The 15973-nt window shown below is 40.0% G+C and overlaps 2 protein-coding genes and 1 non-coding gene across 3 annotated transcripts; all 3 read right to left on the bottom strand.

Moving 5' to 3' along the window:
- Positions 1-197: 197 nt before the first annotated feature.
- On the bottom strand, positions 198-280 carry trnal-cag (transfer RNA leucine (anticodon CAG)). Its single transcript has one exon. It is a non-coding gene; the product is annotated as a tRNA-Leu (tRNA).
- Positions 281-1773: 1493 nt separating this feature from the next.
- Positions 1774-7051, bottom strand: LOC131709708 (zinc finger protein 883-like). Its single transcript, XM_059012414.1, has 2 exons — positions 6194-7051; positions 1774-3068 (listed from the first exon to the last, which is right to left on the bottom strand). Exons 1-2 carry the CDS (start codon positions 6909-6911, stop codon positions 2362-2364), a joined length of 1425 nt encoding a protein of 474 aa, XP_058868397.1. The 5' UTR covers positions 6912-7051; the 3' UTR covers positions 1774-2361.
- Positions 7052-10984: 3933 nt separating this feature from the next.
- On the bottom strand, positions 10985-14524 carry LOC117398880 (zinc finger protein 813-like). Its single transcript, XM_033997974.3, has 2 exons — positions 13826-14524; positions 10985-13269 (listed from the first exon to the last, which is right to left on the bottom strand). Exons 1-2 carry the CDS (start codon positions 14259-14261, stop codon positions 12479-12481), a joined length of 1227 nt encoding a protein of 408 aa, XP_033853865.3. The 5' UTR covers positions 14262-14524; the 3' UTR covers positions 10985-12478.
- Between the last annotated feature and the right edge of the window lie 1449 nt (positions 14525-15973).

Here is a 15973-nt window from a genome sequence, read left to right on the forward strand (position 1 = left end):
AAAGCTATTCAATATAACGGTGCTGTCCAAGCTTCTGTCATCGAGACTAAACCACTTACATACTACTGAGATGTGTGATTTAAACAGAGAAAATAAATATCTGCACTGTACGTATTAGTACGGAACCAGATAACGAGAGAGGAGTGGTAAACTGAAAGGTGAAAAAAACACCATTACAGAAAGAAAAAAAAGAATCTTGTCAGAAGTGGGATTCGAACCCACGCCTCCAGAGGAGACTGCGACCTGAACGCAGCGCCTTAGACCGCTCGGCCATCCTGACTTCCGTACAACAAAGTTAAATAAGTTTTGTCGTGAAACTAGGTCCTTTGATCAGAGTGTGTTTTTATTGTATTGTGCTAATTTCATTAATAACACAGCCCTATAGGTTTATAAGGTACCTGTGGGAGGTATTCGGTAGGCGGCGCCAGCGCTGTAACAGACAGGCTGCTACAATGTTACAGCGTCTGTAAATAATAACACGGAAGTACAGTCCCTGTGTCTGGGTGGAGAAACACAATTAAAACAACAAGAAAAAAACATGATGCACAGACCTGGAAAAACAAGATAAGAATTCCGCATTACAACTGGAACATGAAACTTAAGGAAGAAGTGAAGAAGGAAACCCCGAGGAAGTGCAGCAGTGGAGGATGAAGCTGAGACAAATGTATTGAGTTCCAGTGGAGTCCTTGGTCGCAGATTTCCGCAGTTCTGCACAGAATAACGGAGAGGGCTGCTGCGTGACGTCACTCAACTACACCTATAGACATCCGTGCAGATTCTGCACAGCCCTGCGCAGCTTTGAAAAGTTACTGCGGTAAGATTGGCTGTGAACCAAAGAGACGATGCAGAGTGACCTGCTAATCGAAATGCAAATAACGACGAAAACTACTCATGCCCCCTTGTTAGAAAAGGCGAACGTCGTCTTATCATTATACAATGAAGCCGTGAACAGCCTTGTCAACGCTATGCTAAATAAATAAATAATTTAAACAAACATAATGCATTAAAACCGTGATCAGTGATGTATAATTTTACAATAATGTTAGTGTTAATCAATTACATCAAACTGACTCTCTAGGTTGTTGAAGCAGACAGTTGCTGAAGCTGACACACTGGGATCCTTCAAGAAGCTGCTTGATGAGATTCTGGGATCAATCAGCTACTAACAACCAAACGAGCAAGATGAGCTGAATGTCCTCCTCTCGTTTGGAAACTTTCTTATGTTCTTATGTTTGAAGCTCAAATGTACTTCAATAATAATATGTTATAATATTACATTATATTATAACAGCTGTGGTGTTGAATGCGCAGGTCACATTCAGTAGGACTATTTGTTTACTCTTTCCCTCCCTCCTTGTTAACGTTGTGTGAACAGAACAGTGAGAGGTGATAGATTGAAATATGATCTCCTTACCTTTCAGTGCTCTTCTCCACCCGCTGTGCTTGTGTGGTCTCTCTGTTCAGAGCCATCTTATAATCCACACGTGTAAAAAAAAAAAAAAAAACACTGCGTGTGACGTCAGAAAGACAGCAGCCGGCGCAGCAAGCTCTGGGCAACAGAATGTAACCCTTCTACTCCGAGGTGCTGTAGGAACCACACCCTCCTGATCAAAGATCACCTACATTGGGGAAGAATTAGCAGCGAGGCAGGAAGCTCAAACGGATTCACACTGCGTAGAAACACGACTTAACCATGGTATGAGAGATTTGGTGTTAATACATATAAAAAGGTGTTACAGGCACTTCTGATGATAGGTAGAAAAAAAACACAAATTATGTTGGCAAATGTTTAAAATATTTATTTTATTAATATTACAGAACAAGACATTTGAGTATTTAAATGAAGAAAAGATTCCCTTCTTTCACAATTAACTGCAGCACATAACATAATGGATTTGCTTATTAAAAACACACCTGAAAACAGACTCCATGGTATCCGACTGGCGTGTAGCAAAAACAGAGATAACTCTCAAGCCAAAAAGCCTTCATTTCTGATGCATAACAAAGTTAGCTGCTGCACACAGTATTTTAAAAAGTGAAACCCATCCCATCACAACAAATGATGACTCCTGATAGAGTATATTCCAGCTATCATTCACCATGAACAGAAAAAAAGACACACACATCCCAGAAACCTCTTGCTCCCTTAAGGCCTGTAAGTGAGCATCTGAGAGAATTCTTCCCCTCACTCGGGTCACCAATGGAATCTGCTCTGCAGCTTTGAGCTGCTCAGGGGGAGTGGGACTGAGCTGCTGTTAAGTGGGTTCTTAAATGGCTTCTTCAAGAAACTATCTTACATGGATCCTCTTAAAACAGCCTTTTGAGTTTTGATAAAACAAGCTCACAGGGTTTTCTGCAACCCTATTTATTCCCTGAGTGAGTTCGCAGGTGTGTTTTAAGGTGTTGAGACTGTTTGAAACTCTTGCCACATTGACCACAGCAGTACGGCTTCTCTCCTGTGTGAATGCGATGGTGTCTCTTCAGATCAGTAGAGGTATTGAATCTCTTTCTACATTCAGTGCAGCAGTACGGTCTTTCTCCTGTGTGAATTCGATGGTGTCTTTTTAGCTCATCTTTTGTAATGAAACTCTTCCCACATTCGCTGCATTGGTATAGTTTGTCTCTGGAGTGAATTTGCAAGTGTTTCATCAAGTTATTTAAGTCAGAATACGTCACCCCACATTCTGTGCACAGATACGGCTTCCCTCCTGTGTGAATACGCTGGTGTAACGTCAGGTCACTTAACTTAGTATAACTCTCCCCACACACAGTACAGATGTGAATTTGCTGCAGTTTTTCAAAGTGGTCAGAACCCCCCTCTTCAATGGGGTCAAATTCAAGTTCAAGAACCTCCTCTTTAATGATGACCGGTTCAATTCCAGGGATCTCTTCATTAATGTGGACAGGATCTAGTGCAGGTTTCTTCTCCTCCCCTTCAATAGATGTCAGCTCTGTAGCCTGCTCTGGACTCCTGCACCATTCCTGGTCAAAGATCTCCTCTTGAATGGGAACTGATTCTGCCTTCGACCCTTCCTCAGCATGAGGGAGAGCATTTCTCTCTGCAGGACCTGTGAGAAGAGTGAAACACTGTAAAATCTACATCATAAATTGTGTTCATTCTAGATTGCACATCCAGTAACCAGTAAAGTCATTATAATGTGAGGAGTGCTACCCTCAGTGTGTTCTGGTGGATCCTGAGATGTATTTTGCTGATAACACACATCACAAAACTGACATTTTACAAAAATTAAATCATGTGTAGGGTCCTGCCACAAAATCTAGGTGTTTAGCACAATAACATTGCACTCAGAAACGAGTTTTCCCTTGTTATCTACCAACATGCTTTTGTCAGAAACAAATTCACCTGGGGGTTTTCTGACACACTGAGTTCAGTAATGATAGACATTATCTATTCATTTATTTATTTTTAAATGCCCCCTTCGCCCTGTGACCTTGCAAAGGTCAACCTAAAGTGAGAAAAGGATCTTGACCAGAAAAATCACCCTGGGCACATTTTAGATGCTACCATCATGTGTAGCACCTTGTTCTACTCGTATGGAATAGGGCTTTTCAGAAAAAAAAACACTAGGAGCACCCTACTCACTTCTGGCAAATTGCTCGACAAGGGGTAACTGACGAGTTTTATTCAAACTTCAGCCTAACTCTTTACCCTGTAGGGATGTGGGTCCTAAAATATAAGTATTGCTATAAGACCCTTAGGAACCAGTCTTCCAAATTCTGTGAAAGACATTTGGTTTCAAGTCCCACCACTGCTCAATAAACCCCCTTAAAATGTGAATTTTTGCTATTTGTACTAACTTGAGGCCTTAATAACTTGTGTGGAGAGACTAAATAACTAAGTAAGGTTTCGTTAGTTTCAAATGTGTAATTGTAACAAAGAAGTCCCAAGTCCCATGCAAGTTCATCACCCCTCGGCTCCAAGCTAGTGCCAGTGGAAGCACATACTGTTGTGTTTTCCTCTAGATCAATCCTCAGAGAATGCACCGTTGAAGAAATAGCCGGTTTGGATAGAACTATGTGGCACTTTAGCCTCACCAAAGTGGCCATAAGCAATACTTGAATGCATGACAAATGCAACTTCAAAAAATCTGCCAAAAATCCAAAATCCCCAGATACCATGATATTTTGCTTAATGCTTGTAGATCTCATCAACATCTATCCAAACATATCTTTGGGTGATTTTTTGGAGTCCCCCCACGCAAGTTATTACGGCCTACACTTGGTACAAACAACAAAAATTCTAATTTCGAGGGGGTTTAATGAGCAGTGGTGGGACTTGAAACCAAATGTCTTTCACAGAATTTGGAAGACTGACCCTAAGTGTCTTAAAGCTCTTAAAACGCGTCAGTTACCCGTCGCCTTGCAATCTGCCAGAAGCGAGTAGGGTGCTCCTAGCATTTTTTTTTCTGAAAAGCCCTATTCATTATGAGTTGAACAAGGTGCTACACATGAGATAGCATGTGTCCCTTTCTCACTTTAGGTTGACCTTTGCAAGGTCACAGGTCGAAGGGGAAATTTTTTTTAAAAAAATAATGGCTATCATTTCTTAACACAGCATGTCAGAAAACCCCCAGGTAAATTTTTTGCAGTTCATCATCTACTCAGTTTAATTCACCGTTCCTGATTTATCAACAAGGAAATTACACTATGTAACACAATTTTTGTTCCTGGGTAGTAAGTGTTATTTCCTAATTGCTTATGCCTCAAAAGTATAGAAAATGGCTATTAATCCCCACAAACTTTGCTTTTGTGACCAGGACAGTGATATTTTGAAATGTACCTATTTCCAATGAGAAAACGGGCGAATTTGTGTCTTTTCGTTCACATAAAGTCAGAAAAAACAACATATGAATCCAAATTAACATGTATTTATACTAAAGTAATACAAAAATGACTACAAAAGATTTAGAAGTAGTTTTTCGAGATTTACGATTATACTGTAAATCACTTTCACGAATCAGCCCCCAAATGTAGTCTCCCATCATGTTCTCATTATACTGTCCTTGGTAGCGGCGTTCAAAGTCCAGTATATCCTGGTGGAAGCGCTCGCCTTGCTCCTCCAAGTACGCTCCCATGTTCTCTTTGAATTTATCAAGATGAGCATCAAGGATATGGACTTTGAGGGACATCCTACAGCCCATTGTGCCGTAGTTCTTCTCCAGAGTCTCAACCAGCTCCACATAGTTTTCGGCCTTGCGATTGCCCAGGAAGCCCCGAACCACTGCGACAAAGCTGTTCCAAGCCACTTTCTCCTTACTAGTGAGCTTCCTGGGGAATTCATTGCACTCCAGGATCTTCTTTATCTGTGGTCCGACGAAGACACCGGCTTTGACCTTTGCCTCAGACAGCTTAGGGAAGAAGTCTTGAAGCTACTTGAAGGCTGCTGACTCCTTATCTTTGTCCCAAAGGCAAAGATAGCAGGGAAACTTGGTAAAACCACCTTGGAGACCCATCAGGAATGCCACCATTTTGAAGTCTCCTATGACCTTGATGCCATCTCAGAAAAATGCAGTTATGTATCCACTTAGGCAGCTGGAACTAAACTGAACTGGTGGGCTTAAGGCCCCTGTATTTATACTACTATTTATATTACTGGAAAGTTCTAGAAAGTTCTAGAAGTTACTCCAAGTTTACTCAGCACTGAATCTATCTGGAATGTTCTGGAAAATAGGTAAATTTCTATCACTGTCCTGGTCACAAAAGCAAAGTTTGTGGGGAATAATAGCCATTTTCTATACTTTTGAGGAATAAGCAATTAGGAAATAATACTTACTACCCAGGAACCAAAAAAAAAAAAAAAAATTGTTACACCGTGTTATAAATAAGATTCTTTAATATTGACTTAATGTACGTTATTATTAATTAAATTAACTTTCAATTTGAACCTTAACACCCGTTTACTGCCTTTATTACAGATACTAATATCCATGTATTACAAAAAATAATATATCGGCTTCAGTGAGTTACAGGAAAATAATTACTTTTAGGGTTTATGTAAACATCAATCTATCTTCTTCACCTGAAGGAGAGACCTTTGAGTTCTTGAAAGCTTGTAATTATTGTTTACTACCAGTACAGCTTCTACTGTCAGTAAGAATCCCCTAAAGGCTGCTGCCAGCAGTTTATCCCATTCCTGAGGCAAGCAATGCGGCTATATTAAATATCTGTTTACCTTCCACTGTGTGTCTCCATTCCGCTGTCCTCGTGTGGACCAATCTGTGCTCTTCCTGCTGCAGCTCGGGGACGTGAATGACATCCATGTCAACCCCGCAGTATTGTTCATTGGTGTTTGTGAGAGATTGGGTGAAGTTCTTATCGCCAGTGTTCGTGTATTCTCCGTCTCGCATTGCTTTCAACTCGCTCTCCGCTATTTCCAATCGCAATCTCACGCTTTCAAATTCTTGGTCTCTTTCGTCCAGTCTGAGATTGAAAACTGCACATTTACTGTCCACGAACTTTGCTAATGCAGACATGACGCTCAGCACAGCCGCTTTCACTGCAGGCTCGATAGCAGAGGCGAGTTCTTCCTCAAGGAGAGACGCGGAGGATGCGCAGATATCCATCTCTTCTTTCATTTCAGAGACGCGTCTCACTCTCGCCTCTTCCATTAATACAAACACAGCGGCTTTTCTTATGCTCTGAGGAAGACTGTCTATACTGGAAACCTCGTACAATGTAATCTTCACAGAAATATCAGCAGCTCTTTTACAAACAACAGTTTTGAGTAGTTTATTGACTGGTATCTGCTGTAAACAATGTATGAGGTCAATTTCAACTCTCACACTACCCGTTACAATGTTTCTTCTTCTCTCAAAAACACAAACGGTCTTCTTCCGTGTCATACTTCCTTTTTCCAACAGAGAATGGAACTTTTGAGCAGCTACCGCCATCTACCGGATACAAATTAAAAACAAATGTCTCTGACTGGGGTTATATTATGGAGGGGGAGATCACTGTCAAAAATATTCGTATGCGTAAAAATAATTTGTACTTGTAATTACAGGTACAAATCAAAAATACGAGTACGACTCACAAAGACTTTGTGCCATATTCCTGCTTTGAAAATTCCACCTAAACATTTCACCAGCATGGAGCCACTCCTTCCCTTCTATCAGTAATGCAAGGTGCTGGACGCATGCGCTGTTTAATACTCATCGATTGTTCCCCCAGCCAACAGCCTGTCCTGTTACCTCTTTGACGTATTTTTGACAGTGATTGCACGCTCTATCCATCTCGTAATGTTGTGAGTCGTAGTCGTAACTTTTTTATTTGTACTCGTATTTTTGATCTGTACCTGTAATTACAAGTACAAATTATTTTTACGCATACAAATATTTTTGACAGTGATCTCCCTCCATATTCTCTCTCTCAAATTTTTTTTTTTTCAAATTAAAAGTGCTTTATTGGCATGACCAATACACAGTATTGCCAAAGCAATGATGACAAATTTTAATCTTTTACATGAAACAATTAACATTTAAAACACGTTTACAAGTAAATATTATAACAAAAAAAAACAAGTAAAACAAAAATAACTATATATATATATATATATATATATATATATATATATATATATATATATATATATATATATATATAAACAAACCACAACAACAACAGTAATAATAATGATGATAATAGTAGTTTATACTATTTTGTCCTCCCTCCCTGTGTGATAAGCCTCAGTGTTCACTCTGTGTCCCTCAGGCTGTGACAGGTGCTTGTGTGCTGGGCTGCCTCTTCTATACAGCTTGTCTGCTCTCCTAAGAGGATGGGGATTTTTTCTGGGTCTGGCAGGTCTGGGAATTGTGCGCAGAGATGGTTTAATTTCGGGAAGAAGGCTTCCCTTATTTTACTATATTCTGTGCACTGCAGTAAAAAGTGTATCTCTGTCTCAACCTCATTGAGCTGACAGCGATCACACAGCCTGTCCTCTTTGGGCAGCCATGTCTGCCTGTGTCGGCCTTTCTCCATGCCCAGGCTGTGCTCACTGAGCCTGTACTTACTAAGGTCTGTTTCTGTTTGCTGTCTTTCACCCTGGTCAGGTATTCAGACTGGCAGTAGTGTCTTTTTGGGCCCGATAGCATTCCAATTTACTTTGTGTTTTTTTGTGTGTCCCCCAATGGGTGAGGTATTCTTCTTTGTGTTGTGTATAATTTGGTTGACTCTGATTGTGTGTGTTGGAGTGTTGCTGTCCTGACGCTGGTTGGTATTAGTGTGGCTCAGTGCAGTGAGCTTTAGGACCAGCTGGCTGAGGGGACTGCTCTGGGCTCTGATCTTGGTATTGCAGGGCTTTATGTTGGTAAGAGTTTGGGTTGCTGTCTTTTAGAAGAAGCCAAAATGTAATTGCTCTTTTTTGGATATTAATCAATAGTGGGTATTGGCCTAATTTAGCCCTGCATGCATTGTTTGTTTTCCTTTGTATTTGCAGGATACTTTTGCAAAACTCTGTATGCAGGGCTTCTGTTGGGTGTTTGCCCCATTTTGTAAAATCCTGCTCTGTGAGCGGACCCCACACTTCACTTGCCATACAGGGCAATGGGTTGGGTGACACTTTCAAAAATTCTGAGACAAATTTTAATTGGGATCTTTATATGAAGTTTTCTCTTAATGGCATTATATGCCTTGCATGATTTTTCTTTCAGTGGATTCACTGCCATGTTAAAACTCCCTGATGCACCGATTTTTAGGCCTAGGTAGGTGTAGTTTGTTCTAAAGTGTTTTTTTCCAAAGGTAAAGTGGTACTTATTTCCCTGAGATCTGGCTTTTTTGTGGAATATCATGACTCTGGTCTTGTTCATATTCATTGCCAAGACCCAGTTCTGACAGTACTGCTCTAGCAGTGCCAGGCTCTGCTGCAGCCCCTGCTCTGTGGGTGACAGCAGGACCAGGTCATCTGCGTAGAGCAGGAATTTAATTTCAGTGTCATGTTGAGTGAGGCCAGGGGCTGCAGACTGCTCCAACACTGTGGCCAGCTTGTTGATATAGATGTTGAACAGTGTTGGGCTCAGATTGCAGCCCTGTCTCACTCACTGCCCTTGTGAGAAAAATTCTGTTATTTTATTGCTAATCTTAACACTGCATTTATTTTCTGTATACATAGATTTAATGACATTATATACTTTACTCCCCTGCACCACTTTGGATAACTTTGTAAAATATCCTTCTTGCCAGATTGAGTCAAAAGCTTTTTTTGAATTCTATAAAGCAAGCAAATATTTTTCTTTGATTTTGGTTTACATGTTTGTCTATTAGGGTGTGTAGGGTGTAAATGTGGTCAGATGTCCGGTGTTTTGGTAGAAATCCAATCTGACTCTTACTCAAGACACTGTGTTCGGTAAGGAAGGCCGGTATCTGGGCATTAATGATACTTCCGAATACCTTTCCCAGATTACTGCTCACACAGATGCCTCAATAGTTATTAGGGTCAAATTTGTCTCCATTTTTATATACAGGGATTATTAATCATTGATTCCAGATGTCAGGGAAATAACACACCTTTAGAATTATATTGAGGAGATTGAGCAGGGCCTCCTGCAGCTTGGGGCTGCTGTGTTTCAGCATCTCATTGGATATGCTGTCTGCCCCGCTGGCTTTTCTTTCAAGGTATGACTCTGCAAATTACGTTAAACTCAGTGGACATGTTAAAATTGCAGTATAAAACCATACAGACAAGGGCAAGGCGAGCGAGGCGACCGCCTATGGCCCCCACTGTTTAGGGGGCCCCGTGCTCAAGCGGACTGCCATGATATTTAATGTGTTCATTACGTGCTCGTAAAACGCTCAGGTGTGCAAATTTGGTTTACCTCATATAGTGCCAGCTACATTAAAACTTGGCGCCAGTAGACATGCTTAATTTTGTTTTCATTTTTTTTTTTTTTATTCCTTAGCAACCATAGAGGCTGATAGTTTCTCATTGGGTCTGAACTGCTCACATGACCCCCCCAGTCATCGACACACACAGGAGAGAAGGTTCTTGCGTAACAAAACATTGTAAAATAATGTTTCGTGTTTGCAAGCATGTTTATTTACAGTGAAAGTAAAACTTTGTTAGTTTATAAACACATGTTGTTGATTTAAAAAAAAATACTTCTCCTTTGGTTAGATGCATTTAATCATGGATTTATGTTAAAACCAAATCCATTGTTGCAGCTAATGTAAATCTAATCCATTAGTACAATTCAATGATTTTATGAGCTATTGTTTTGTTAATATGTCGAATGTTTGGGCTACTCAGATTTGCCATCTTAGGTTTTTTAATACTATATCAATTTTAATATTATATAAATATACAGCATGACTGTTTCTAATACCGTTCACCATTTTGTGAATTAGATTTTTTTAATTTTTTACCCAGTAAAATACCCAATTTGTGAATGGAATGATAATATTAATAATAATGACAATTAAACTACATCTACCCACATTTAAAATACCCTCTTTTAAGTACATGTTTATGAAAAATTAATAATATTACAGTCTGCTATGATTCTTACCATGGATGAGAGTTTTTTTTTTTTTTTTTTACAAAATATTACAAATATGGGTGTGATTAGATATGAGGTACATTTTGTTAAAAAAAAAATATTTACTGTAGCACACAACACACTGAAAACAAATTAGTGGGTGGGGGTGCAATTGATCAAGAAGTGCTTGCACTCAACGATGACTCAAAAACGTTTGTCAGATTATGCGATACTGTCAAATAAAGGCAAAGTTCTTATGTAATTTATAAAAGAAAATGAAAAAAAGGATTTGATAATGACCAGGGGTTAATTTGTAAACAAAAAACAAACAAACAAAAAAGAATGCACAAAGGGGCATTGCACGCAGTGTCTCCGAGAGATTTATTTTTGTCATTATTATTTATTTATATTCTAGCTTCCAACCTATCAGAACCCACTTATAGTCGGGTATTACAGTATTGTTCAATAGGCCTACTGGGGCATGGTCATTTTAGAAAAAAAAGTAAATACGTTATATGTTTGACGACTGGAATTCTGAGTGCTTTAAAGTTGTGAATTATATAAAAGTCTAACAAACGAACGGAAAGTATTCATTAACATTTCAATATCATTAGTATTATTTACTGCATCTTAACGTTAGTATATGTAGGTGCGTATGATTACATGATGCACCTATATACTCATTTTAAGACACGGTTGCTACTGTAGCATTCACTTAATGTTCTGGAACCCGCATTTAATCATCACCGCCTAGAGCCCTGCACAGCCTAAGGCTGGCCTTGACCGCTGGCATCACATATGACTAAGGGTTTAGTTATTTTTTTTCAGTGAAACACAAGCTGTAGATGTGGTGGTTCAGGAGGAGTTTGTGGTAAAGGGAAGTCTGGCGATGGTGTCCCTGGCTGCACCTGTAACTAAGCTGATTCTAATGTGCCCCATTTCCCACAGAAAAAAAAAAACATAATAATTGGTCACTTCAAATTAAAAATAAATCTGAAAACTAAAATATATTTTTTAAATGGATAAGTTTTATAGGAATTTTACATATTTTACTGTTGGCTTTTTTTTTTTTTTTACTTTGTAGCCATCATGGAAATAATTAATTAACTCTTTCACAATTAACTGCAGCACATGACTTACTGGATTTGCTTCTAATACACACTAGAAAATAGAGTTCTGACAGGCCTGTAGCAAAAAGAGAGATAACACTCAAACCGAAAAGCCTTCATTTCTGATGCTTTACAAGGTTAGCTGTTGCACACAGTATTTTAAAAAGTGAAACAGACAAACACATCCCATCACAATAAATGATGACTCCTGATAGAGTATATTCCAGCTATCATTCACCATGAATACAAAAAAAGACACACACACCCCAGAAACCTCTTGCTCCCTTAAGGCCTGTAAGTGAGCATCTGAGAGAATTCTTCCCCTCACTCGGGTCACCAATGGAATCTGCTCTGCAGCTTTGAGCTGCTCAGGGGGAGTGGGACTGAGCTGCGCCGAGCGGCTCACTTTCTTAACACACACAATGTTATTTATATTCACACCTTTCAACACCGAGGTTTCCTTTTAACTTTCCCTTTTAAACACCATTTATTAAATATTTTTAAATGAAAAATAATCTTTTTGACCAATAACAGGTGTAAATCTATTGGGTCTCTCCAGGTCGCTGCTAATTCTCACCCTGTTGCTCCTTACCCATTTCACATCTTCCTGGAGTGCAGTTTACAGTTAGGATGACAATGTCTGCTGCTATGTTGAATTCTACATCTCGTGTTGTGGGTGTTTGCATCTTTTTTTCTAATTTTTAATTGTGTGTAATGGGTTTTGTTTAAAGAGAACACATGTACAAATTAATAGCAATCCTATCTGAAGCTGTCACGAAAGTGTCTTAAATGCCTTCTTCAAGAAATTATCTTACATGGATCCTCTTAAAACAGCCTTTTGAGTATTGATAAAATGAGCTCACAGGGTTTTCTGCAACCCTATTTCTTTCCTGAGTGAGTTCGCTGGTGTGTTTTAAGGTGTTGAGACTGTTTGAAACTCTTGCCACATTGACCACAGCAGTACGGGTTCTCTCCTGTGTGAATCCGCAGGTGTGTTTTAAGGTGTTGTAACTGTGTGAAACTTTTGCCACACCGAGTGCAGGAATACGGCTTCTCTCCTGTGTGAATGCGACGGTGTCTTTTCAGATCTGTAGAGGTATTGAATCTCTTTCTACACTCAGTGCAGCAGTACGGTCTTTCTCCTGTGTGAATTCGATGGTGTCTTTTTAGCTCATCTTTTGTAATGAAACTCTTCCCACATTCGCTGCATTGGTATAGTTTGTCTCTGGAGTGAATTTGCAAGTGTTTCATCAAGTTATTTAAGTCAGAATACGTCACCCCACATTCTGTGCACAGATACGGCTTCCCTCCTGTGTGAATACGCTGGTGTAAAGTCAGGTCACTTAACTTAGTATAACTCTCCCCACACACAGTACAGATGTGAATTTGCTGCAGTTTTTCAAAGTGGTCAGAACCCCCCTCTTCACTGGGGTCAAATTCAAGTTCAAGAACCTCCTCTTTAATGATGACCGGTTCAATTCCAGGGATCTCTTCATTAATGTGGACAGGATCTAGTGCAGGTGTCTCCTCCTCCCCTTCAATAGATGTCAGCTCTGTAGCCTGCTCTGGACTCCTGCACCATTCCTGGTCAAAGAGCTCCTCTTGAATGGGAACTGATTCTGCTTTCGACCCTTCCTCAGCATGAGGGAGAGCATTTCTCTCTGCAGGACCTGTATCAGAGAGAAGAGTGAAGCACTGTAAAATCTACATCATAAACTGTGTTCATTCTAGATTGCACATTCAGTAACCTGCCATTATAATGTGAGGAGTGTTGAATTGGCCCCTCAGATGCTGAGCTGCCACTCTTGCACAAACTATTTTGACAGGGGACTGTGGAGGCTGTGTGGTGCAGTGGTTAAACAAAAGGGCAAAAGGTTCAAATCCCAGCTCAATCACTGACTCCCTGTGTGACCCTGAGCACGTCACTTAACCTCCTTGTGCTCCGTTTTTCGGGTGAGGCATAATAAAATACTCACTCGCACTGAAAGAATTACAGCACAATAGACACTCAGTTCAATGCAGCCCCCTTTATCTACGGCTTCCCAGTAGTACAGAGCGCAAGTGCAGCAGTATTATATTGACGAGAGAGTCGCGCCAATAGGATACAGGCAGCAGTCTGTACGAGGTTTCTTATTACAGTACCAGTAAGAATCCCCCAAAGGCTGCTGCCAGCAGTTTATCCCATTCCTGAAGAAAGCAATGCGGCTATATTAAATATCTGCTTACCTTCCACTGTGTGTCTCCATTCCGCTGTCCTCGTGTGGACCAATCTGTGCTCTTCCTGCTGCAGCTCGGGGACGTGAATGACATCAATGTCAACCCCGCAGTATTGTTCATTGGTGTTTGTGAAAGACTGGGTGAAGTTCTTATCGCCAGTGTTCGTGTATTCTCCGTCTCGGATTGCTTTCAACTCGCTCTCCGCTATTTCCAATCGCAATCTCACGCTTTCGAATTCTTGGTCTCTTTGGTCCAGTCTGAGATTGAAAACTGCACATTTACTGTCCACGAACTTTGCTAACGCAGACATGACGCTCAGCACAGCCGCTTTCACTGCAGGCTCGATAGCAGAGGCGAGTTCTTCCTCAAGGAGAGACGCGGAGGATGCGCAGATATCCATCTCTTCTTTCATTTCAGAGACGCGTCTCACTCTCGCCTCTTCCATTAATACAAACACAGCGGCTTTTCTTATGCTCTGAGGAAGACTGTCTATACTGGAAACCTCGTACACTGTAATCTTCACAGAAATATCAGAAATATATTTGAGTAATTTACGGACTGGTATCTGCTGTAAACAAGGTACGAGGACAGTTTCAACTCTCACACTACCCGTTACAATGTTTCTTCTCTCAAAAACACAGACGGTCTACTTCCGTGTTGTACTTCCTTTTTCCAACAGAGAATGGAACTTTTGAGCAGCTACCGCCATCTACCGGATACAAATTACAAACAAATGTCTCTATCTAAAATGTCCGTAGTTCTCGTTGTGTTGACTTTGGGTCAGCTGTGCCACAGCTATGGCAGGTCTGACTCGCCGGCATGGTGTCGGTGGAGGAATGCCTGCTGGCTATCAGTGAGGTGGTAGGACGAGGTGAAATAAGCTCTCCTGGTAAGGTTTTGGGTCTAGGAGTAACTTATCCTCTTATTTTAACACTGAGAGTAAAATGCATTTTCAGTGGGTAAAAAGCAACATTACCTTGAAGTCAGGCTTCAACCTGTGCTGGTTCAGGAGGGGTTTGTGGTAAAGGGAAGTCTGGCGATGATGTCCCTGGCTGCACCTGTAACTAAGCTGATTCTGTCTAATATGCCCCACAAAAAAAAAACAAAAAAAACATTATTGGACATTCCAAATTGCGGGGAAATAAATATAAACAATAATTTGTCACTCTAAATTAAAAAAAACAAGTAATAATTAAAAAAGAAAACTAAAACATATATTTTTTAAATTGGTAAGTTTTATAGGAATTATACATATTTTACTGTTTGCTTTTTCTTAGTAGTTTTTTTTAACTTTTTAGCCATCATGGAAATAATTAATTGTATCTCTTTCAATGTTAATGGTTGCAGACAAAATTTTAAGAGGGCACAGTTATTACAATTTTTAGAACAGAAGAGGATGGGAGTGGCTTTTCTTTTTACAGGAGACTCACACAGACAGAGAGAATGATGCAGGATGGCATTCTAAATGGAGAGGGCAGTGTGTGCTGAGCCACAGAGCAAATAACAGTGCAGGGGTGACTGTGGTTTTTCAACTAGGTTTGGAAGTTGATTACACCGTGTAACAATTTTTTTTGTTTGTTTCCTGGTTAGTAAGTGTTATTTCCTAATTGCTTATGCCTCAAAAGTATAGAAAATGGCTATTATTCCCTACAAACTTTGCTTTTGTGACCAGGACAGTGATATTTTGAAATTTACCTATTTTCCAGAACATTCCAGATAGATTCAGTGCTGAGTAAACTTGGAGTAACTTCTAGAACTTTCTAGAACTTTCCAGTAATATAAATAGTAGTATAAATACAGGGGCCTTAAGCCCACCAGTTCAGTTTAGATCCAGCTGCCTAAGTGGATACATATCTGCATTTCTCTGAGATGTCATCAAGAGGCTGCAAGCATCCGGCAGACACATTTTGCTATGTCTGCGACCAATTTATCAAGACAAGAGCGAAAAAGTACTCCGAGGAAGCATCTGCTAAGATGTGTGAGGCCTACAAGGCATATTTCGGCATGACTGTCGGGGATCAAGACAAACACTGGGCACCTCATTTCACCTGCGAGCACTGCAAAAAAACTCTAGAAGGTAAGATGGACAATTGTTGCTCAGAATTTTATGTTATAAAATTTGTTAAAATTTTTAAAATTGTAAAAGTTTTTAATTTT

Source organism: Acipenser ruthenus, chromosome 44 (genome assembly GCF_902713425.1).
Source record: "Acipenser ruthenus chromosome 44, fAciRut3.2 maternal haplotype, whole genome shotgun sequence".
Classification (NCBI taxonomy): domain Eukaryota; kingdom Metazoa; phylum Chordata; class Actinopteri; order Acipenseriformes; family Acipenseridae; genus Acipenser; species Acipenser ruthenus.